Source organism: Papio anubis, chromosome 11 (genome assembly GCF_008728515.1).
Source record: "Papio anubis isolate 15944 chromosome 11, Panubis1.0, whole genome shotgun sequence".
In the NCBI taxonomy this organism is placed as follows: Eukaryota; Metazoa; Chordata; class Mammalia; order Primates; family Cercopithecidae; genus Papio; species Papio anubis.
In genome coordinates, this window is record NC_044986.1 from 28,265,381 (window position 1) to 28,289,693 (window position 24,313).

Sequence of the window (24,313 nt, forward strand, 5' to 3'; positions counted from 1 at the left end):
AGCAGGCATTTTGTCCAGATTGGCCAGAAGCACAACATTTTAGCAAATCATTTATGAGAAAAAGAAAGGGAATCCGGTCCTATTATAGGTAAACAAGGCAGACATCTGAGTCTTATCAAGTCTCATGCAGAGAGGGGGTCTGCAATAAGCCATTTCCCAAACACAAAAGGGTGCAGTTTCTTAACCTTGGCTGTTTTCCAGGAGCACAGGGCTCAGGCAAAGATCAACATTTTTACTTCCAACCTGAATCCTATTCGGAAAGAAACAAAAATCTTTTCTCTTGTAGAAGCAATTTATTAGAGTAGTAAGTTAAGAATAAGTCTAGAATCTAAGAGACAAAAGAGGGTATATCAGGCTCAGAGTGGTAAAGTGAGGGTTTAAGGCAATATTGATTCCAAGGTCAGTCTGGGATGCGATCCCATTATGAACACTGATCTCCATGTAGGACAGGTTAAGAGCCTCAGTATTAATTGCCCCCAAATCAAAACTGTTCCTTAGATTTGTCGAGCGCTTTACACTTGACCAACAATGAGCCATTCATTAAATCCTCACAACTTTGTCAAACAATAGTATCCCCATTTCACAGATGTGAAGACCCGGGCTCATGGACAAGTAAGCGGTAGAGCTGGAATGAAAGCTCAGGGTTTCTGCTCATAAGCTCACCTGTATTTTCCTAGGTTACCTGCTCCCTATCACCTGCCCCATGCCCTCTGCTGCTGTCTGCTTTTCATGCCTATTGGACTGACAGCACCAACCTGATGCCCAGGGACTGAGTTATGGAGGGCTCAGCACAAGGCTGCGGCTCCTAATAACCCTGTTTATTGTTAATGGCACTCATTTCATTCTCTGCCAAACACTCCAGAGCTATGGAGTACCCCAGGAGAGCACATTCTGAACATGTAAGCTGGGAGCAGAGGTGCGAGGGCAATGACGACAGGGAGCTCTTCATGCCTTTGTTTCTAAGCAAACCACCTAAAAGCATCCACGGCACTGCATGGAACAGCAACGACTTGCTTAAAAGCCATTTCCATTCTTAAACAATGGAAAGAACCAATCTCCCTCCACCCTCTCTGTCCCCACCTCTTCAGTTTTGACTATGAAAACCTGGGCCAGCACTGGCTAATAAAGGGGATCGATAACCATCCAGCTATTTTCACAGCAGCCCTCATATTAATGAGAAGCTGCTCTGGATGAGGTTCTATAAAAGGGACTGAGCGGATGGCATTCCACCACAATAAATTGCCTCGGGGTTGCTAATCATTAACGGAGTGTTCTAGAGTTGTGATCAATTCAGGGCCTCATTTGTCCCCACCTGCAGCCACACTGTCCAGGGGAGTGAATGGTTTGTTTTCCTGAGAAGGTTAAAAATACATAAAATGTGCACACATACAGAGATAAAATAATCCCTACTTCAGGGAGATGGCTTGGAAAGTTCTCTAAACTCATTTCCTAGGCTTAGAAACATGGGAGACTGTCAGGTTAGTGTAATGAGGCATTCTCCTTTAGAAAGAGCATAACTGTGAATTTCCCCTTTCTAACCTTATCCAAGCTGGAATACCTCTTTCCTGTTTGGGTTTAGAACATCTGATGGGTACATCCTGCAAACACAATACTACACAATGGTCCCATAAAGCTAATCAGAGAGAGGGTAGAGAAAATAAGAAATTGGTTCCCATGGCCCTTGAAGCTACTTAAAGTGATCTCTACTGACCTTACCAGCCTCTCTGCAACCCAGTCTCTCAACATGGCTTTTTAGTTTGTTGAATGAAGTGTGCTGTCTCTTAAAATCGGGCCTATGCATATATCTTCTATCAGCTTCTCCCCATCTTTGTTTGCAGAATTGACTCCTTTATTTTTCTTGTATCAACTTAAACACCACTTTTTCTAGGAAACTGCCCTCCCTTCCCATAGTTAACTAAAACCACCTTGTATGCCAAGATGGCCCTTGAATGTGTATAACACTCTCATACCTATCATTGCTTATTCAGTGTCTTTTTTTTCCAGAACATAATATCCATGAAGGCAGGGACTATTTGTATCTTATTCACTACTCTATTCATAGAGTTTAGTTCACAGAGTAAAAGTTAAATGGAGAAAGAATAGTTGAATGGATGCATAAAAGAATAAATGAATGAATACATGCATGCATAAATTAATGAATGAATAATAGCAACTGGGGGTAGGAAATTATCCACTTTCTCATGCCATAATTCCTCCACCTCTGTCCTCATTTAACCTTTCATAATACGTTCCTTAGCTCCAGCTTAGAGACCCAAGTCTTTGCAACATTACACTTGATACACGTGCTGCCTGAGATTTTTCTGCTTTGCAGCTTCATTCAGTGATGCAATTATAACCTGTCCATTTTCACAATGAGGTTCTAAGGTCCATCTCCCTCCAGAGCCAATGTTCACAAGGAATGGGGTCCCCAAAGTAAGCTTTATGATTTTTCAATAGGAGAGTTAAATCAAACGTTAAAATGCCAACATTTGATATTAACATTCTATTAGTTTACCCCGTTTTAATTACTCATGGTGGTGGGGGGAGTAGAAACATAGGCAACACATTTCCGTTTAGCCTTAAAATGTAGAAAGAAGCAAGAAAACCACCAGACTTATCTGTGCACTTTTATGCACACTCATATAGCATCTGTCCTCCTGCCTGAGTTTGGCCTTCTATTTGGTGATAAAGCCCTTTGCAAAAGGGAGAGCCCCTCCGAGGAGATTCCAAAGCTAGTGTTCCTTTCATTACTGCCCCTGGGAAATGACCCAAGGTTATACCAGACCTTTGAGTTACAGGAAATCAAAGCTCTTGGCTGGTACCCAGCTGAGACAGGAATACAGAATCCAGGTTGTGCACCATTAAGGGAGGCTAAACGACTTGGCGGTGAGTGAGTCTAAATGCCAACAGTCCTTCCAAACAGATCAAACCTCCCAGTTGCCCAACAAGGCAGCCTCTCCAACCCTCCCTTTGCTTGGAGGGACCCAGGACTGCTGGTGGTGCATGCAGTACCTTTGGCAACGAGTACTTAGGCAGCTTTATCTGAGCAAAGGCCTCTCTTCGATAAGACACGTAGTAGCTGGCTCTTCCACCAGTTGTTACCTAGATTGTGGGGGAAACACAAAGAGATCAGATGAGGCCACAGATCATGCACAAGTTGGAAAGTATTAGCTCTCCTATTGACAACCACAATGGGTTTGTAATTACCTTTTAGAGAATATTCCTTGCTGGCTCTGGGTCTCTAATCCCATGGCACTCTGAGCTGCTCTCATTGCATGGTACTTAGATCACAGGTGGGCAATTACAACAATCTTTCCCACTGAGAGATTCTCCCTCAGAACAGGGACTGACTCCACTTGGTCACTGTGCTCTGCACACGGTACATACCTAGTAAGTATTTTCAACTAAAAGCAGAGGAGCTATCAATGTGGGCTACACCCATGATCTATTTATTCTTTTTGAATTGTTTATTAATTCATTCCAACCATAACACAATTGTCAAATGTATTATTTCGTGGATCTGAATAACGACTACTGTTCAAAGCTCTCATTATTTTGAAATGTAATCTCACTTCTGAACTAAGCACAGATTTCTTTCCCTCATATTTATAATCCATGTATTGAGCAGATATTTATTGACTCTTTCCATGTACAAGATACTTAAAAACATCAAAAGGTAGAGGAAGAACTCCAAATGTGAAATTCAGAAATCCTGGATTTGAGTCCCAACTGTGTTATCTCTGGCTAGAAGGCTCAGGGACAAGCCCTGTAACCTCACTTGCGAAAGGATAGATTCTTAATGGGAGGAAAGTGGAAACCACTCCAAGAAATGGTCCTCTGGCCAGGGCCTGCTGAAAAGCCCTGCCAACATGGCAGAGCTCTGCAGATGGCTGCTCTCGGCCCAATTATCCTAACTCAGGGGAAATTAATATTCACAGGAGAAGATAACATGGCTTGTTCAGAGAAAATAGCAGGACAACAATAGCAACCAGGCTGCTGTGCTGAGGAGGCAATTACTCGAGGCACATGCTTCATTCTCACTAAGGTCCAAGCACAGGCTGGAGACAGGCCAGTCCTCCCAGTCTGATCCAAACCTGGCAGCCATCCACAGGCCCTGCTGGGAGCAGAAGAGCTGTAACATCTCTACTGATGCCACCCATCTCTCCTCACTCGGGGAGGGAGATGACATCTCCCATGGCTACCCCTTGCTCTGCACAGATTGGAAGCCCCCAAAGCAGGCACCACACGCTGCCAGGTAGAGCAGATGTCAGAGTCAGCACGAAGGCAGAGACTTGGAAAAAACTTGGTGCAAAGGCTTATGCTGTGAACCAAGAAGAGAGACTGGTTTTCACCCTGATGTTCAGGGAGCAACATCCATATCTAATTACCATCATTCTTGCCTTGTATTTCAGGACTTTAAAACTTTTTTATTTTGATGCAACATCTGTTCTGAATCTATATTGTTCTGTGTTGGCTTAGCGGTGGGTGTTGCTATATTAACATCGATAGGTTGCTAGGAAGTCTTTTTCCTTTTCCAAGTAAGTCTCAAGTGCATAAAATGTTATCCTTAGATCTGAAAACACAGTCACCGTTAGTTCTCACATGATTGTATGTATTTGTTTAATTTGGTTTTACATTGAATTAGAAAACCAACACATGTAAACATACCTGCTAACCTAGAAACTAGATCAAAAGGTTTTAAACTTCAGCATGCATCAGAATCACCTGGAAAGCTTATTAAAACTCAAGACTCCTGGGGCCCATCTGCAGAGTCTCTGATTCAATAGATCTGGGTGGGGGATCAAGAATTTTCTAATAGGTGGGGCGCGGTGGCACACGCCTATTATCCCAACACTTTGGGAGGCCAAGGTGGGTGGATCACGAGGTCAGGAGATGGAGACCATCCTGGCCAACACGGTGAAACCCTATCTCTACTACAAATACAAAAATTAGCTGGGTGTGGTGGTGGCTGCCTGTAGTCCCAGCTACTCGGGAGGCTGAGGCAGGAGAATGGTGTGAACCCGGGAGGCGGAGCTTGCAGTGAGCCGAGATCACACCACTGCACTCCAGTCTAGGCAACAGAGCGAGACTCTGCCTCAAAAAAAAAAAAAAAAAAAAAAAAATTTCCAATAAATTTCCAGGTGATGCTGATGGTGCTGATCTGGGAACCATACTTTGAACACTGACTTCTGTTAAAAGTCAGAACTAGACTTTTAACAACAATTTGCATAGATCTCTGTGCTCCTTATCTGCCCTGACCCCCTGCCTCTCTCTCAGATGTAGATATGTTCCTGAATTCTGTGTTTACAACGATGAGAAAGGTGTTTTATTTTTTTTTTAATTTGAGGTGAAATTCACATAGTCTAATAATTTTAAAGTGTACAATTTGGTGTAAATTTAGTACATTCACAGTGTGTGATCCAGCCAAAACTTCTATTTAGTTCTAAAACATTTTCATCACCCCCAAAGGAGTCCTTATACCTGATGACAAAGTTTTTACACCCCCAAAATATATCTCCTGGTCACCTATCATGCTTAATAACCATTTCTCTACAGGTCACCCTGAACCTCACTAAACACGTTCTTGGGAAAGCAGACCAGCATCCGAGAAGCAAGTCCCATCCCTGAATGCTAGCCAGAGATAATCAATTAAAAGGAGCTTCTCCTTGGAAGATCCAGCCACCTCAACAGGGAACAAAATGATAGCACCACTCCGCCTCTTATCAGAAGTCCAGGGCAAGGCTGGGCGCATTGGGGTTTCCAAGTCACCAATTGCCAAAAGAGAACAAAGTGGTCCCATTGATAGCGTGATCAGTCCCACAGCCTTGAGAACTCATCCTCCCATGTCTATTACAGCCCTGCACAAGCAAAGACTCTCTTACAAGCTCACACACAACCCAGGAAAGTTTGTGCTTCAGTAAATAATGAAGATAGAAATTATACTTTAAATGCATTGTCGAATGGTCCAAAACATAAAGGGGCTACATGAAGGCCACAGAGCCCTGGGGTCTCCAAGTACCTCTGATACTGTAGTATCTCCCAGAGATACCAAGCTTCATCCTGCCAATCTTCCTTTGTCCTGACTGTGTCCTTCTCTGTACTTGCCAAAATCCAACTGATGCATTAAACCTCAGTGTAAACCCTATGAGTTCATGGAAGGGTTTTTGAATGCTACCAATTCATTCTAATTTCTCCTATCTCTCAATTACTGAACTTTGTTCTTTTCATTTCTATAGCACTTTCAACATTCACTCTCATGGCACACACATTCCTATAATTATTCTTCTATAGCTTATTACAAGGTTGTGACCTACTTCATTCCTAGACAATGCTGGTTCTATGGTTTGAATGTTTGTGTCCCTTCCAAAATGAATGTTGAAAATTATTCCTCAGTGCAACAGTATTAAGAGGTGGGGCTTTGAGGACATGACTGGGACATGAGGGCTATGCCATCATGAAGGGATTAGTGCTCTATAAAAGGGCTAGAGAAAACTAACTAACCTTCTTTTTTCCCTTTCATCACTTCTGCCATGTGAGGACACAGTGTTCAAGGCACCATCTTGGAAACAAAGACCAAGCCCTCATCAGACATCAAACCTGCAGGTGTCTTTGTCATAGACTTCCCAGCCTCTACAGATGTGAGAAATAAACTATGTAGTCTAAATAATTTTGTTATAGTAGCAGAAATGATCTGAGACAGAAATTGGTACTGAATTGGTATTGGTATTGCTACAACAAATACCTAAAAATATGAAAGTGGTTTTGGAATCAGGTAATGAATAGATGTAGAAACAGTTTTGAAGTGAATACTAGAAAGAAAAAAAAAAAAAAACCCTATATTGCATTAAACAGAGCATTAAGGGCAATTCTGGTGAGGGCCTTTCTTCAGAAGAAGCGGGGAGCTGTAGAAAGAATTTAAGTTTCCTTAGAAATTACTTACCTGGTCATGAACAGAATACTTGTAGAAATACAGACGGTAAAGGCAATGCTGTTGAGGTCTTAGATGGAAATGAGGAGTAAGATATTGGAAATTAGAGGAAAGGTCATCCTTGATATAAAGTGACAAAAAACTTGGCTTAATTGTGCCTGCGTCTAAAGATTTGTAGAAAGCAGAAATTGTAAGCAATGTACAAGGATATCTGGAAGAACTATCAAAGCAAATGTGGAGAGTGCTGCATGGCTTTTTTTGACCATTTACAGTAAAAAGCAAGAAGAGAGACATGAATTAAAGACAGAGCTTACAATTGAAAGGGAAACAGAACTTAAAGATTTGGAAAATTCTCAGCCTGGCCATGTAAAGTTTAAAAAGGCAAGTTTGAGAGAGAACACCAAGGGTGTGGCCAAGGGACCATTTGATAAGATCAGCACAGACAGAAGGAAGCCAGATGTTATTCATCAGAGCAATGAAAGAATGGCCCAGAAGGCATACCAGAGATCTTCGAGGCTGCCATGCCCATCACAGGCCCAGAGTGCCAGGGCCTTGAGGGGAAAACAATTTGAAGGGAGGAGCCAGGCTCCCACGGAATGTTGGGGCTCTCTGTCCAGTACCATCTCAAGTCTCTGATCGCCACATTCTGGTGTGGCTCTCCTTGAGCAGCTGTGGCTCAAGCAAACCCAAGTTCGGCTCAAGGTGCTGCTCCAGAAGACACAAGCAATAAACTTTGGCAGCATTCACATAGTGGTAACTTTGCAGGCACACAGAGTACAACAGCCGTGGAAGCAGGGCTACCTCCACTTACATTTCAAAGGATGCCCAAGAGAGCCTTGGAGCCCAGGCAAAGGACCAACATAAGCCTAGGGTCATAGCAGAGTCTTCACTAGAGTGATGCCCAGTGGAGCCATCAGGGCAGGGCCACTGCAAAGAGTCCTCACTAGGGCAATGCTTAATGGAGCCACTGTGGAAGGGAAGCCCTCGCCAGACCCCAGACCTGTAGGTGCAACACCAGACTGGGAGAGCTGCAGGCATGGACTCTAATCTATCACAGCTACTACATGTGCTACACCTACCCAAAACCATGGGTGCAGGGTCCCCTAGAGCCTTGGAGACCTAATCCTCACCCCACAGTCTGGAAGGTGGGACATGGAGTGAAAGAAAATTATTCTTAAGCCTCAAGATTTAAGGTTGTTTACCCTGTTGGGTTTTGGACTTCCCTGAGACTTGTTACTTGTTCCTTCCTTCCTTCCTTTTGCTCACTTTTGAAATTGGAATGATTGTCCCATACATTGTATTTCAGAGGCACATAACTTGTTTGATTTCACAGGCTCGCAGCTGGAGTGGAATCTGCCTCAGGATGAATCACCTTGAGTCTCACCCACATCTTATTAAGACGATATGTAGATGAGACTTTGGACCTAAATTTTAAAGTTGATGCTGGAACAACTTAAGACATTTGAAGCTATTGGGATGAAATGAATGTATTTTATATGTGAGAAGGACATAAATTTGTGAGGCCATGGGTGGAACGCTATGGTCTGATTGTTTCTGTCCTCTCCTAAATTCTTGTTGAAACTTAATCCCTACTGCAACGGTATTAAGAGTTGGGGTCATTCAAGAGGTGATTAGGCCATGAGGGCTTATTCCTCAGGAAAGGAAAAATGCCTTACAAAAGGGCTGGAGAAAACTAGATAGGCTTCTTTTTTCTTTTCTTTTCTTTTTTTCTTTTCTTTTTTTTTTCCTTTTTGTCCCTTCTGCCCTTCTGTCATGTAAGGACTCGGTATTCAAGGCATTATCGTGGAAGCAGACACCAGGCCTTCAATAGATACCTCACCTACTGGTGCCTTAATCTGGGGCTTCCCAGCCTTTAGAACTGTGAAAAATCAATTTCCATTGTGTATAAGCAGAAAGAGACTGAGAGAACTGGTCTTCTGGCAGATGACCAGTGGATACATAATAATAAAAATAATGAGACAGTCATTAATTGAGCACATCTACCACACTTCAGAACTGCACATACCCTTTATGAAAATTATCTAATTTAATCCTCATAACAACCCTACAGAGATTTTGAGTGACTTGTCCAAGATAAGACAGATTTAAACCTCAGAAAGTTTGGCTCTAAGGCTGTGCTCCTCCTTCTGTGACTAAGAAGAATGCTCTGTCCATCTTTCTTATTTCACCACAATAACACAATAGATTCTCTTGATTCCAACATCTTTTGTGAAAAACTTTTTAAAAATCACATGTGTATATGGTTTTGTTTCCCTGCATTCCCGGAAAATCTGTTTTGACACTGGTGCTGTAGTTTTAAATTTTATTTTGTGAGACAGGGTCTCATTCTGTCACCCAGGCTAGAGTACAGTGGTACAATCATGGTTCCCTGAAGCCTTGACCCCCCCAGCTCAAGCAATCCTCCCACCTCAGCCTCCCAAGTAGCTGGGACTACAGGTACAAACCACCATACCTGACTAATTTTATTTTTTTTATGTTTTTTAGAGACTGGGTCTCCCTCTATTGCCCAGGCTGGTCTCAAAGTGATCAAAGCCACTCCTGGGCTTAAGCAGTCCTCCTGCCTCAGCCTCTCAAAGTGCTGGAATTACAAATGTGAGCCACTGCATCTAGTCCGGTGCTATATTTTTAAAATAATATCTTCTTAGGAGAGCAGAAGTGAGGTAATAAAACCAAGAATAATAATAATATCATGCAATAATATTTCATACAGGTCAGAAAACTGAAGCTGAGAGAGAGCCACTAATTTGCCCAGCGTCATATAGACTTTCATTGTTACAGCCAGAATATAAACCTGGGCTTTCTAACTCCCACCTACACCTGAACCCTTATAAACCTGGGTTTTCCAACTCTAGTCTGCACCTGAACCCTTAACCAGGAGTGAGCACACGTCATAGGGGCAGATACACAGCAGGGGGCCGATATTTATTGACTTACTGTATAACAGATTGTTGGGATTAATCTGCTTAAGCAGAAAGACTTTGAGTTTGGTTTCCTCCATTGGATATTGACTAAAACATAGATGTAGTGAAGAACTCTCAAGCCCTGCCTGGTTCCTGGTTGGTCAAAGGAGTTTATTTTCAAATAGATCGCACACCCCCTTCAGGGGCAGAGTCCTCACAAAAGCAGGAGTTTATTTTCAAATAGATTGCACACCCCTTCAGGGGCAGAGTCCTCACAAAAGCAGGAATTTATTTTCAAATAGATCGCACACCCCTTCAGGGGCAGAGTCCTCACAAAAGCAGGCTGATGCATTTGCTGCTTCACTATGTTAGGGTAAAAGCAGGCTGATGCACGCATTTGCTGCTTCTCTGCGATCATGTGGCTCTCTGGCACACAAGAAAGAAATAAAGTTTAGTGACTATTAATCTGTTTTCATGAACTTTTCTCTTCCTTACAAGCAAATTTTCTGGCACTATAAATCCCAAAGATTATTACCACTTTTCCTTTCGGTGACACCTTTTATTTTATATTTGATGAATGTCATCCAATTATTTGCTCTGGGCCCATCCGTCACGCTAAACACAGAATTAGCTGGGTCTTTTCCTTACTAATGACTGGCTCGTTAATCTGATTTTCTGGATTTCCATTTTACAGGTTTAATTGGGCTCCTGGCCAGTGAAAATGATTCCTTTGGACAAATGCATTGGCCATTAAACACATCTGTCTCTTCTGACTTGTTCCCGTTCTTGCTGTGACCAAGCCTAACCTGACAGATCCTTTATTTTTTCATTTATCCTTGTTTCTGGATGACGGCTTGCCCTGGAGGAAAGACAGAAACATGCCCCGAAAAATTAGAACCAAAGGGCCTTGAGTCATTTCCTAGCTCCCTTTGGGGATTTAGAAGTTGAGCCTGTTTCTACGACAGGAGAAAACTTCAACTGTTTCTAGAATTTGTAAGTAGACATAGGTAATCTTAGAAGAGGGTCAGAAGCAAATATTTTTGAGTATCTATTCTATATTGGGTGCTTTACTTTCATGATATTATTTAATATCCACAAGAATAATTATTATTATTATCATTATTGTTAATAGCACTGCCAGTACCATACATGTTAAAGATATTAATAATATTTTTGAGCATTTGTTATATGCCAACCATTTCTCTGTACATACTAGCATTCTATTTTATGTTCAGGTAGGGAAACCGGTGTAGGAAAATTATATAACATACTCAAAGACACACAACAAATAAATGGCAGAGCTGGAATTTGAACCCAAGTTTATCTGACTTTTAAAGGTTATGCTGGTCCCTCAGGCTATGTGAAATTTGCAAACCTCTACGTGGAGGGGAATGGGTCCCATGTCACTTAATTTTCAATTCCCAGAAAATACGTTCACTGATATAGTTTGGATGTGTGTCCACACTGAAATACCAGATGAAGTATAATCCCCAATGCTGGAGGTGGGGCCTGGTGGGAGGTGATTGGATCATGGGGGTAGATTTCTCATGAATGGTTTAGCACCATTTCCCTTGGTGCTGCCCGTGTGATAGTGAGTTCTCGTGATATCTGGTTGTTTAAAAGTGTATACCACCTCCTCTCTCTTCTCTTGCTTCTCCTCTGGCCATATTATGTGTCTGCTCCCCTTTTACCTTCCACCATAATTGTAAGTTTCCCGAGGTCTCCCTAGAAGCTAAGCAGATGACAGCATCATGCTTCCTGTAGAGCCTGTAAAACCATGAACTAATTAAACCTCTTTTCTTTATAAATTCCCCAGTCTCAGGTATTTATGACAATGCAAGAATAGACTAATGTGCCCACGGCCAAGGCAGATCTTTCTATGTGAGGGTTCCTATCAATTTCCAAGTTCTGAAAAATCAATGCTACATTGTTGCACAGAAGTACTTGGTGTTGCTATGGGAATTTGTGAACAGGAACCATAATTGGGCTTACAGGAGAGCTGTTGTATTAATAAGAAATGACATGTGGAAGCTTTTCCAGTTAGAGGATTGTGCTGCATCGAATATTATGTGAATAATCTGTCTAAGCCAAGAGAAATGACTACCTCTAAGGGTACACCTTAGTTACTTCTCACACTGCCTCTGCAGTGTTTCCTCCTCTTTAAAGAAACAAAAGGAACAGTCAAGATGTTATGATGCACAATTGACTTTTCTAACTCCTTTGCTCATTATTTCAGTTCGTATTACTTAAAATAAATCTTGATGTTTTGGGGCTTTACTCTCTCCACTTACATAATTCCTTCAAATATCATATTTATCTTAAGAGCAACATAAAACAAAACAGGCTTCCAAATATTGGACCACAGGAGTCTATAAACAGCCACAAGTTTCATCAGGAAGTTGCTGTACATGTCAGTCTGGCCCTGGAGTCTTATGCATGGATGAATCAGTTGCTTCTGCCATCTTGAGCTGATTTTCCAACACTGCTTTCCTAGGGACCACACTATGAGTCAGAATCAAAGTGTGGTACAGCATTTGGAACAACATGGCATCCTATCAGCATGTCATCTCCTCTGTTGGACTGTTTGACTTTGAATTTAGTGTTTGTCTAACTGATGTTTGCTCATTTTATGTCCTTGAGGCTCTGCAATATTGATGCAGTTTTATCTGTCTAGAAAGAGTGGGTCTATTACCCAACGTGTGCATCACACTATGGCTGGGCCTCCTCTGAAACAGATTTGCACATAAAATCTTTTATTGGTGCCCTAACATAATAGCCGCCAAATAGTTTCAGCAAGAATAGACATGAGATAATAAGATAGTTGACATTGAAGCCAATATTGCTCTGTGTGTGTGTGTGTGTGTGTGTGTGTGTGTGTGTGTAGGGGAGGTACTGAAAGGAAGATGCATGCTGACGTTGTCAGCACCCTCACTGGTCAATAAATACTGATGGCACAACTGCCACCTTCAGCAGCCCTGCCGAGCAATTCTTGGACCATTCACTGCCTATTGTTAATGCTAGTAAGGCAGAGAAAGGGTGGTGGGTTAGGAAAGCATGGAACAAAGAGTTTGGATCCAGACCACACACAAAACTAGCAGAAGAATTAGCATGCCTGACCCTCTGACACTATTCCTTCAAGTACAATAAAGGGTCTGGACTCAATCAGTTTCCAATTGCACAGTAAGCAACAGAGCACATTAGTTGGGATCCCAGACCTGGGTTTAAATCCCGCTCATACCACTTTCTGGTTTGGTGACCTTGTACAAGTAATTTAACCTTCCTAATTTTCTCTTGTGGAAAACGCAGATATTAGTACTATCAACTGACAAGTTATCATGAGGATCAAATATAATTCAGTATAGAAAGAGCTTTAGCCTTGCAGCTGGCACATAGCAAGTACTCAATGCATATTATCTGAGCCAGCAGAACTGGAGGCAAAAATGCCTATACCAGTCTAACATCTTAGAGGCCTTCTGGAGACTGACTATGGTGGCAGTTTATGTATGCAACCTGGAGGCTTCAAGTGGTGCTGGGGTAGCCATGTGTGCCGCCTGATCACAGTTGATCAGGGATAAAAGATGGAAATTCTCCTTGCCCTCAGCCAAGATGAATTTCTAGAGGAAACCACAGATGAAGATCTCCAAGAGATCTGACCATTAATGGCTTCAAGACTTATCTTTGTGTTCTGGTTTTCATGATTTAGACGGAGGGGAAGAAGTTCTTGGGATGCTCACCTGAGCCTTCAAAATGGAAGTTCTTTGCACTTTCTCTTTCCTAATTGTGTGTGTGTGTGTGTGTGTGTGTGTGTATTTGAGAGGGTAAAAGAGCAAAAATAAAGGCAGAAATACAAAATGACAGATATGAACTTGAGTTATCATTATCATCCTAGTGTCCAAAATTCAGGAGCATTTGAAGACTCCCAAATAATGTAACAAGAGCGAGTCCTTTCAGTGTTACAGACAAGAACACCAGAGCTTCAGGGGAAAGGAAAGGAAAGGAAAGGAAAGCACTGCCCAAGAAACCTCTAAAGAGAAATCTTCAAACTTGCTATCAAAACATTGCCCCCTCTCTGTGCTCAAAAACAGTTCTGTTCCTTGTGGACTGTGGATTGATAGAGTTTTGTTTAAAAACAAAAAAAAAGAAGAAGAAGAAAAAGAAAAGAAAATGGAACTGAGAGGAGGTTAAAGAAGATATTGCATGAGGTCTAGCTTATATGGTTGTCCAATACTTGTATAAGTTTTTCATTCAACTTGATACATCAAATAGCCTAATTCCTTTTTATGAGTGGACACTATGAGGTCAATTATTTAACTGAAATATTCTCAAACTACATACTAGCCTCTGTCTTTTCTATAGTATCCCAGTACTTCAGAAAATAAAATCAAAATGGTGAGAGAGGAGAAGGAAAAAGGTGGAAGGTCCTGTTCCTTCATAGTGTAACATCTGTGATTTTATTTTCAGCTCCACCATTTATTAGAGATGCAATTTTAGACAATGTAACCCATATCTTAGAGTTTGGGGGTTATTTTCATATAAAAAAACTAATTATAGTTATCTTTCTCTCACAAGATTCTTGTGAGTAAATGAGATAATAAAATGCTTTCATGTAACCAGAAAATGCTCTATAAATACAATGATTAGATTGTTATAATAGACCTATGGTATGTTCCCAGGAACCCAAGCTTTTAGAAGTGTATTCACTGACAAATTATGCTGTTGATCCATAAATTCCCATCCTAATGATTGTGTGGGGCACTGAAATTTGCTCATGTAGCTTCACCTATGCACAAAAGGAAAGGCTAGAGGCAATACATAATATGAGAAGGAGAAGCAGAAAATGATGGGCACAGCTATAGAACAGAAACATTTTCAGCCACATGGCATGAATGGCAGGTACATATAGGTGCTTAGAGAATAATTTTATTGATATGTTCAAAATACTTTAAATATCCTGAAAGGGCAAGGCAGACAAAATCACTCATTTTCTAGAGAATTAGGGATGCTTCTTTGGGGCATGGGATTTCTGGAGATACACGTGGGCTGCTATATACGACAGCAAAGTTTCACCAACATGGGATTTGCATGTCTCATGAGTGAATTTCGGGACAGCAGTAGACGGATTTAAGCCATCTGTCAAGCTGTTTCTCAGAAAACACTGCTGCCTCCCCAAGAGAGCCATGAATATTTGTGAAATGCCAACTGCTACTTCTTGGAGCTTCCCCATCATGCTCTCTGTTTCATGCCTCTCCTGTCCTCTGCCAGCACAAGCAACATTGTTGGAGGGCCAGGCTCTATGCTTACCATGGAATATGCACCGTCTGCTCTTGCACACTATGACCTCATGAAGGAAATACCATGAAGCCTGCTTTACTGATAATTTAACTGACATGCATCGGGTATTCAGCTCCAAGGTGGCAGAGCCTGGATTTGAACTTGTGTCTCTAAACCATGACAATGACCACTACATGGTGCAGCCCTGAATGAGCCTAAAGTGTCTACGCCAGAGACTTTGCAAAGAATGGCTAGTATAGGACAAGTTATTTGAGGGACCTGACCCAGATCACTTCAGCATCAATGAATTTTGCAGTGGTTTATGTCAAAAGCTTTCTCCTTAATTAGGCTCCCCCGACCCCAATTTCCCAGCTGGAGTTCACCTTTTCTTCCTCTGATTCCCAGGGCTCTTTGTGGCTTTCTTGTTGCACTTACCAGCTGTTGTCCCAAATTAGAGGGAAGCTGGTCCTTTTGTGGTCTCTTGCTGTATTGTAATATTTTTGAGGTTAGATAATGTTCTTATTCATCTGTAATAGTCTCTTAGTACCTAGCACTCACGTCATAACAACTAATATTTGTTGAGTACTCTGTGTTATTAGTTCTCATTATTGTACTGAATCTCATGTGATCCGAGCACAACCCTGCAAGTGAGGCCTAATTATACCTTCATTTTAAAATTAAGGCCTAGGCAGGGTGCTTTAGGTCATCTTGGTACTAAAAGGTAAGACTTAAAGCCAAGCTCAAAGCTTCTAACTTGTTACCCCAGGCTCTTTTCACTTTGCTAGGCTTCTAAAATCTGTGTTTCCAGAGTCAGAATAAGCAAAATACAAAGAGAAGACAATTGCATGAATTTTTACAAATGGGTAGTGAATTTTACATCAAATACTCCTTTGCGTGGGTGACAACACCATGTCTTGGAAAATCAGGGGCTATAAAAGAGCTTGCTTTCCTGCGGGAAACAGGCAAGCAGAGTACAAGATGTTCTTCCCCACCCACTGCTGAATCCACGTAATAATTAAGGGTCTGGCCAAATTTAGATCATTTCTTGAATGTTAATCATATTTAAACATCTCATTATGGATACTGGCCACCATTCCACTATGTCTTACATTTGTCAATCAGCAAGTACTTGTACAGCACTTTTGTGACCAGACTGTATTAAGTACCATTGGTCGTGGAGCTGTCACCTCACGGAGTTCACCATCTGTTTGGGAAAGCAAACTTAACATACAAGATGTACAAATGACAATATAAGGCCAGTAATAATGCCATGGTACTCAGCAGAGTGAAGATCAGATGCTATAAAATCCTTTCCTCAGAACCACAATTTACTCAATGTGTTCTCGTGCTCCTTCTACAATTACAATAAAAGCCACCTGCATCCTATCTCCATTTTGTAGATGGACAGCTAAGACACAAGACAGCAAAGTCACACAGCTAGCAGAGGGCTGAACCGAAATTTAAACTCATGTCTGACAGATTCCAGATACTGTAGGCATAACGATTCTCTTAGATCACCCTCCACAGTGTGACATTCATACACACATGCACACGTGTGCATGCACCCACAGTGTTATATGTAATCTATAAATAAGTGTGACTTATACTCCCACTGACTTAAGAGTAGAGTAGGTTCTCAACACTGAAGGACATTTTATTTGCTGGATGTGATGATGGATTTGAGTTTGGAAGATTTGAGAAACCAGGACCTGGCTGCATTTTTCTACATACCAAATGGAGAGACAGAGAGAAAAGGTAGGGAGGGAACTTGAAGGAAGAAAAGATCACCAGTCAAGCTGGAGAGGTTGCAGGGCAGAAGTGCCAAGGTGAGTTGTTGGTACCAGGAGAGATAGTTTTGGGGGAATGGAAAGAAATGGTGAGTGTGTGTAGACTTTTGTTTGTGTGCTGTGTGTTACATGACATAAATACTCTGCTTCATTTCTATTTGACATCTTTAACAAAAAAGTCTATATGGCACTGCTCAATACTCTCATTATTATAATCTTATTTATTGGTTTATCTTTGCAGAGGCAATTCATAGCAAGAATAAAGTTTTGGTTGAAAAAAATGCCCAAGAGTTATAGCTGAGTTACCAGAAATTTTATCTTTGTATATATTTTAAGTTATTTGTTTTGTCCTTCATTGTGAAAACTAACAAGGAACCCAGCAAGCAAGCCTAGACTTGGATTCCAACCCCCACCCTCACCTATTGGTTATGATGTGTCTTTGGGAAGATCATTTAAGTGCTTCTGGACCTTGAAACAGACAGCCACACTCACGATGTGAGGTCCAACGTGTGCTGACACAAAGTAGGGACTCAGAAACGTCACATTGCTTGAGGTCCACAATCACTCATTCCAAGGTTCTGGTTTCCTAAGCCGAAGGTCTTCTTCAACTGCAATATCTTGATTCTAAGCTGCCAGTTTTGTGTGTGGGTGGATATTCAATGATGCAACATGCATGTTTTAAGCAGCTACTTTGTGTTAAAGCTCTATGTACTTACTCACTGTCTTATACACAGTTCCTGACCCAACTTGCCTCCAGCCAATAAGAAAGTGTAGGTTGTTCTGAATCTTTCTTGTTTAAGGAGGAGAATCATGCAGTGGTACAGAAAGAAGGCTCTGGTGCCAAAATGATTGCATCAAAATCTCCATTCCATTGCTTACTGGCTGTGTGGTCTTGGGAAAATGGCTTAACCTTTCAGTGCCTCTTCTGTGAAACAGAAGAGTTGTACTTACCACATAAGCTGTCATAAAAATTAAATTCACTAATTCACAAGCCTAGCTCACGCTGACGACTCAATTGGTGTTAGTTGTTACTACTAATATAATTGAATTTCTAAGAATTACAGGTTATTCAATAATAAAGACAATTAGCCAGGAGGTAAAAACCAGGGAAGAAGGTTTATGACAAATCTTTAAAAATAACTATAGTGAGAATGAGAGTGTTTCTTATATAGGATAGTCCCATTAAATCAACTTCCAAGTACTTGTGGCAGATATCTCAGAGGAAGTAAGGAAGTCATCTCTTCCACCCCTTCCTGACCCCCTTATACAAAGAACACCTAAGAAGAAACTGTGTAGCACAATGAAATAATAAATATAATCATATTAAGAGCACTTTGATCATTTCTCCACGCTGCAATCTGGAAACAGTTGCTACCTGGTCAGGCAGTAAAACTAAAAGCGTTTATTCCAGAGAATCAGACAGAAGGCCTTGGGTACAGCCGACTTTCGTTCTAATTGCATTCCGTGGAATTACCCCTGCACATTATTATAAGGTGTGCGTCTCTTCCAAGAACATTTTTCTCAGAAGAAAGAGGAAGCAATCTTGCCTGGCCTCGAGAGGTTATAAGCAAGGCTAGAGGGAGAGGTGGGAAGTGGCTAATTTCATGTTCCTATCAAACACAAGCTAGATTATAAGACAACAAGGGAAGAGAAGGAGGAAAGAATGGAGATTAAAGAATCAGACAATTTTAAAGCCCAAGAAATGCAGACAGGGAAACGCTAATCTTTTTAATGTATTTTTTTTTGTAACAGATGTTTGCTTGCAGTTCCAAATCTAATAGCAGTTGGTATAGTAAAGATGAAATAGTAGAAGAAAAAGAAAAGCTAAAAAGAGAGAAAGGGAGTCAGGCTGGCAAACAAGAAGCTAATTCCAATGCCCCTCCTTCTTCTCTGCTTCACCAGGCTCTGTCCATTGGGTGCAGGCCGGCCGTATGCCCTGCCATGTTGCCTTCCTGACAGCTCTGGGTTCTTGCTCACTGCATCCCCCTGTCTGTAAGCATTCCTCCCCAGGAAAGTAGGGGTAATCAGGCCCATCCTTTAAACATCTTCATTGTATCACTTTCATAATCAGCTTATAATGTTCTGTTCAATAGACATGGAGCCGACCAGACCAAGTGCTTGAACAGCAGCTTGGGCCGTGGAGCTATTCTCTGTGCCATTGATCACAAAGACAAAAATCAATCCTGGCTAAGGAGAAAGAAGTTAAAAATAAATTGCAGGGATTGATTTCTCTTCAGATCCTCTGACTCCTAGTTTAGAAAGGGGGAAGGAAGAGTATGCATGGATCCGCCAGTCATGAAATCGCTTAATAGGACCCAGTCGCAAAAGCAAAATCTGGGGATATTTTATACACTCACAAACATAATTGTCTTTTATGTTTTTACATTATTTTATTTTTGTTTCCTAATAACTATAAGAGATGAGAATCCATCTAAATTGCAAGCTCCTAGGAGAAACACACTACTGTTTGCCTTGATCTCCAAAATCTCCAAAATGAGGCCCCATGCTCTGTGGAGAGCATTAACTCCAGACATATTTGTTGGGAGACTGACAGAACACGTGAATAAATGAAGTGCCCTCCCTCCTATTATTGTCTCTCACAATTATGTTTATTTCTTCATAGACTTATCATAGTAGGCAGTTACCATTCTGATTTATTGGTTTGCTTATGTAGTATCTCTCCCTCTCTTGACTATAAACCCTGTTATGGCAGGAACTGTGGTTTTCTTATTTACATATTTATTTCTTATATATAGCATAATCTCCAGGGATCATAACTGTCTTATTTACTTTTTGGATTTTTATTTCTTTTTTACTGCATTATCTCCATATTATACCCCAAGTAGATGTAAATGGAATGAAGAAAGGAAGGAAAGATTCAGCAACTTGCTTGAGGAATTAACTACATCCCAAATCTCTTTTTTTGTTTGATACCGACATTGGAAAAATGAATTGAGGCAATACCTCTGAACAGCAATCCCTTTCATATGTCTGACTAAATGGAGTGACCTGTAGGGCAAGACAACCTGTGGAGTTTTAGGGTCAGAAGAGAACTTCGGGTGTCATACAGTTCACTGCTTTCAAAACTTTCTATGCTGTTCTAAGTTCTGCAAAGATGCCTTGTGGTGTCCCCAAAGGGATGAAGAGTCTGGGTGGGTGGTGAAGCTCATACAGCCCCTCACCCTCTTTAATGTATATCTCTTCTAACTGTATCTGTTTTATATATTGGAATGCCTTCAACAATTTTGCCTGGAAGGCAGTTCTCCAAGAACAACAACAGAAGATTTGAAAGCCTTTCTTTAATGTAATCTTTTCATTTTGCCACAAGGAAACTGAGCTTCAGGGAGGAAAGGTGATGGCCCAAGATCACCCAGTGAGTTAATGACAAGGCCAGACTTAAACCCAGGAACGCCAACTCCCTTCACCTGCGCATCCATTCAACCGCACAGTCTCCTTCCAAGGGTCACTTCCCCTTGGGGCACTGACTGATCCTCAAGTTGAGCCCCTCAAGTAAATTACCTGCTATGAGAACTACCATGATCCTTGCCTCCTCCAGGACATCTTCTTTCATTGTAGATCTCCCTCACCCTGGCAAGCACTGTCCTGGAGAGCCTAGCAATTTCTTAAATGCTTTTGAGCATTGTTTAGGAACACTGTCTGGTCAAGCAGCTCTATCTCCTCACCAAGACAATGCAAAATGAGGACCAACACTTTCTCAATCTTGTGACCATCACATTCCCTTCATTTAGAACAGTATCAGGAACACATTAAGTGCTCAATATGAGATTATTAAATGAATGGATGAATGAATGAATGAATCAGTCAATCAATCAATACCTGTATCACAGAGAGAACCAGTCACAGTACTGGGTACATAGTAGATCCTCAATCACATCAAGCCGATTGGTTAACATCTGACTCTGCTGCTCTGAAACTCCAAGAAGTCCTTATTCTGGCTGACCATCAGGTTTCAGAATTCTTAAAGGATTCTGATTCAGATTCTTAAAGGCTGCTTGCAGAAATTCAAAATGATTATTTACTCCATTAGCTGGTCATACAGTTATAGGCAGAGTGATTAAAATTTTTTAAAGCTGAAACTCTGAAATTCATATATACTCTAGTTAGAATGGTAATGGGAAGAGAACTGGTCTAAACAGTCTACTTTTCAGTCAACAGCCCAATTGCCTTAATTATCAGCACTGCTGTTTTTACAGCAGTGTAATTATCTTTGATAGGAGAAAGACCCAGAAAAGGAATTCTCCAGGGAGCTGGGCTTAGCAGTCAGGGCGTGGAAGACTTGCTGGCACATGGAAGGGAAGGACAATGGGGAGACTCAGTGAGGTCATGACTCAACAGCTCCTCTAAGTCCTGGAATGGAACCCAAAGGCAGCCACTCCTCCCACTCTGAATGCATAATGCATGGCAAGAGGTACACAGGGCGGAGGAAAGGGCTGGAGAAGAGCAGAGCTGTGGATGTCATGATGATTCTCCACACTGCCATCCAGTCTCCACGGGGAGTCCCAGGGATGGGTGTTTGAGTAAATCCTCTAAGTATATCTGAGGGACAGCTCTCAGAGGCTCAGCCATGATTACATTGTACTGAATCCCGTTAAGCCTTTCTTTGGTTAATGATGCAGAAAGTTTCTGATATGAAACAAAATTGAAACAGATCCTGAGAAAGAGTCCACTAAATAGGGAATGGAGCAAGGCTTTACAGTCACTAACATCTACCAAGATGGGAGCCTATTTCACTTTTACAGTCATCTAGAAAAGTATCTGAGAATACCAATTATTAGGTGCTAACATAGAGAAAAATGAAATGAGAGATCAATCATTGTCCTCCTGTGTCATCCTTTATAAACCCAGACAGCCCTGAGGTCATATCCTTGACCTTGCCATTTCCTGAGCTATACAACCATAGGTGATTACCTAAATTTCACTGAAACTCGGTTTCCTCCATAGAAAAGTAAAGACAGTATCTGTCATATTGAGATCCCGTGAAGATTAAAGTTTTATTAAATAAAATAAAATGCACACATCTTGGACATAAATTTGATGCGAAATAATTGCAAGGTCTGTTTTCCACTATAACAACAATTCTTTCTGTTTGTTGATCGGTGAGTAAAATTGGTGGTGAAGCTAGGTGGAAATAACACTCTAAACCACCATTGCTTTGGAGGTAGGAAACTGATTTCCAAATAGTGAAAGAGATTGAGAGTGTATAGCTGATCTCACTTCTTTGAGCTGATGATTGAAACTCTTGTAGTCTCCTGGATAACACATCTGCCTTCCTGACCAGAACTCACAGACTGTCTCCCACCATATAAGCATCCTGAATAATTAAACACCATGAGTGCCACCCTCCTTGCAAAATGCACTACACAGCACACTTACCACCACCCTGACTTCTCATGCCCATGGAGACACTAATAGCAAAAGAAGCTTTTCTACCAAAGCACAATAACACAGCCTTCTATGGAGCTACTACCAATAACTCAGGGGTGATACACAAAATGAAAACAATTTAATTGTGCTAGACATGGCCCATTCATATTTTATTAGAAAGGCAAATCGTTACTTTATAATATGTAGCAAATTACAGAATCATTCTCTGAGATTAAAGGACAACATTCTTTGCTATATTGACCTAGCAAGCAACAGGTATTGTAACTTCCATGGAGCCTCATTAGATATCCTGGGAAGAAACAAGTCTTAGTAATTTATAAGAGGCATGCACAGTAGAGTTCTGAATGGAGCAAGGAGATTGCCATGCCTAAGGGATTGATGGGCATCCTATAAAGAAAGACCCCTTGCTAGAGCCTCCCGGTCTCCGCATTATGCTGAGAGAAGCAGGGGACACTGGGGTCACTGGCATTTAGATAGTAACTGACACTGTAAAAGTGTATGGGATGGACTTACTCAAAGGGAAGTGTGTTAGTCTGTTCTCATGCTGCTATGAGGAAATACCCAAGACTGGGTAATTAAACCTCTTAAGAGAGGAGAAAAGGGGTTTAATTGACTCATAGTTCTACATGGTTGGAAAGGCCTCAGGAAACTTACAACCATAGCAGAAGGTGAAAGGGAGGAACAGCACCTTCTTCACAGGGTGGTTACCTAAATTTCACTGAAACTCGGTTTCCTCCATAGAAAAGTAAAGACAATATCTGTCATATTGAGATCCTGTGAAGATTAAAGTTTTATTAAACTTTAAAGGAGTTTAATAAAAGAAGAAGTGCTGAGCAAAGGAGGAAAGGCCCCTTAATAAAACCATGAGAGCTTGTGAGAACTCACTCTCACAAGAACAGTATGAGGGCAACCTCCCACATGATTCAATTACCTCCCACCAGGTCCCCTCCATAACACATGGGGATTGTGGAAGCTATACTTCAAGACGAGATTTGGATGAAAACACATCATTCTGCCCCTGGCCCCTCCCAAATCTCATGTCCTCACATTTCAAAACACAATGATGCCTTTCCAAAAGTTCTCCAAGGTCTTAGCTCATTCCAGAATTAACCCAGAAGTCCAAGTCCAAAGTCTCATCTGAGACAAGGCCTGCCTATGAGCCTGTAAAATCAAAAACAAGTTAGTTACTTCCTAAATACAATCAGGGTACAGGCATTGGGTAAATACACCCATTCCAAATGGGAGAAATTGGCCAAAACAAAGGCACCACAGGCCCCATGCAAGTCTGAAATCCAATAGGGCAGCCATTAAACCTTAAAGTTCCAAAATGACCTCCTTTGACTCCAGGTCGCACATGCAGATCATGTCGATGCAAGAGGTGGGCTCCCATGGCCTTGGGTAGCTCTGCCCCTGTGGCTTTGCAGGGTATGGCCCCCTTCCAACTGCTTTCACAGGCAGGCATTGAGTGTCTGTGGCTTTTCCAGGCACACAGTGCAAGTTGTTGGCAGATCTATCATTCTGAGGTCTACAGGATGCTGACCCTCTTCTCAGTGCTCCACTAGGCAGTGCCCCGGTAGGGACTCTATATGGAGGCTCGCACCGCACATTTCCCTTCCTCACTGCCCTAGCAGAGGTTCTCTATGAGGGCTTCACCCCTGCAGCACATCTCTGCCTGGATATCCAGGCATTTCCATATATCCTCTGAAATCTAAGTGAAGATTCCCAAACCTCAGTTCTTGACTTCTGTGCACCTGCAGAGCCAACATCTCATGTAAGCTGCCAAGGCTTGAGACTTGCACCCTCTGAAGCAACAGCCTGAGCTGTACATTGATCCCTTTTAGCTCTGGCTGCAGAGGCTGGGATGCAGGGTACCAAGTTTCCAGGCTGCACACAGCAGGGGGGCCTTGAGCCCAGCCCACGAAAACAATTTTTCCTCCTAGGCCTCAGCACTGTGATGAGAGGGGCTCCTGTGATGACCTCTGATGTGCCCTGGGGACATT

The 24,313-nt window shown here is 41.7% G+C and overlaps 1 protein-coding gene across 2 annotated transcripts in view; it reads right to left on the reverse strand.

Moving 5' to 3' along the window:
- Positions 1-24,313, reverse strand: part of SORCS3 (sortilin related VPS10 domain containing receptor 3) — a 611,216-nt gene that overhangs the window by 122,644 nt on the left and 464,259 nt on the right. For both annotated transcript variants that reach the window (XM_017944309.3, XM_031652096.1), the window contains exon 8: positions 3,013-3,102. In XM_017944309.3, the coding sequence (XP_017799798.1) occupies positions 3,013-3,102 (90 nt within the window). The remainder of the gene's footprint in view (positions 1-3,012; positions 3,103-24,313) is intronic.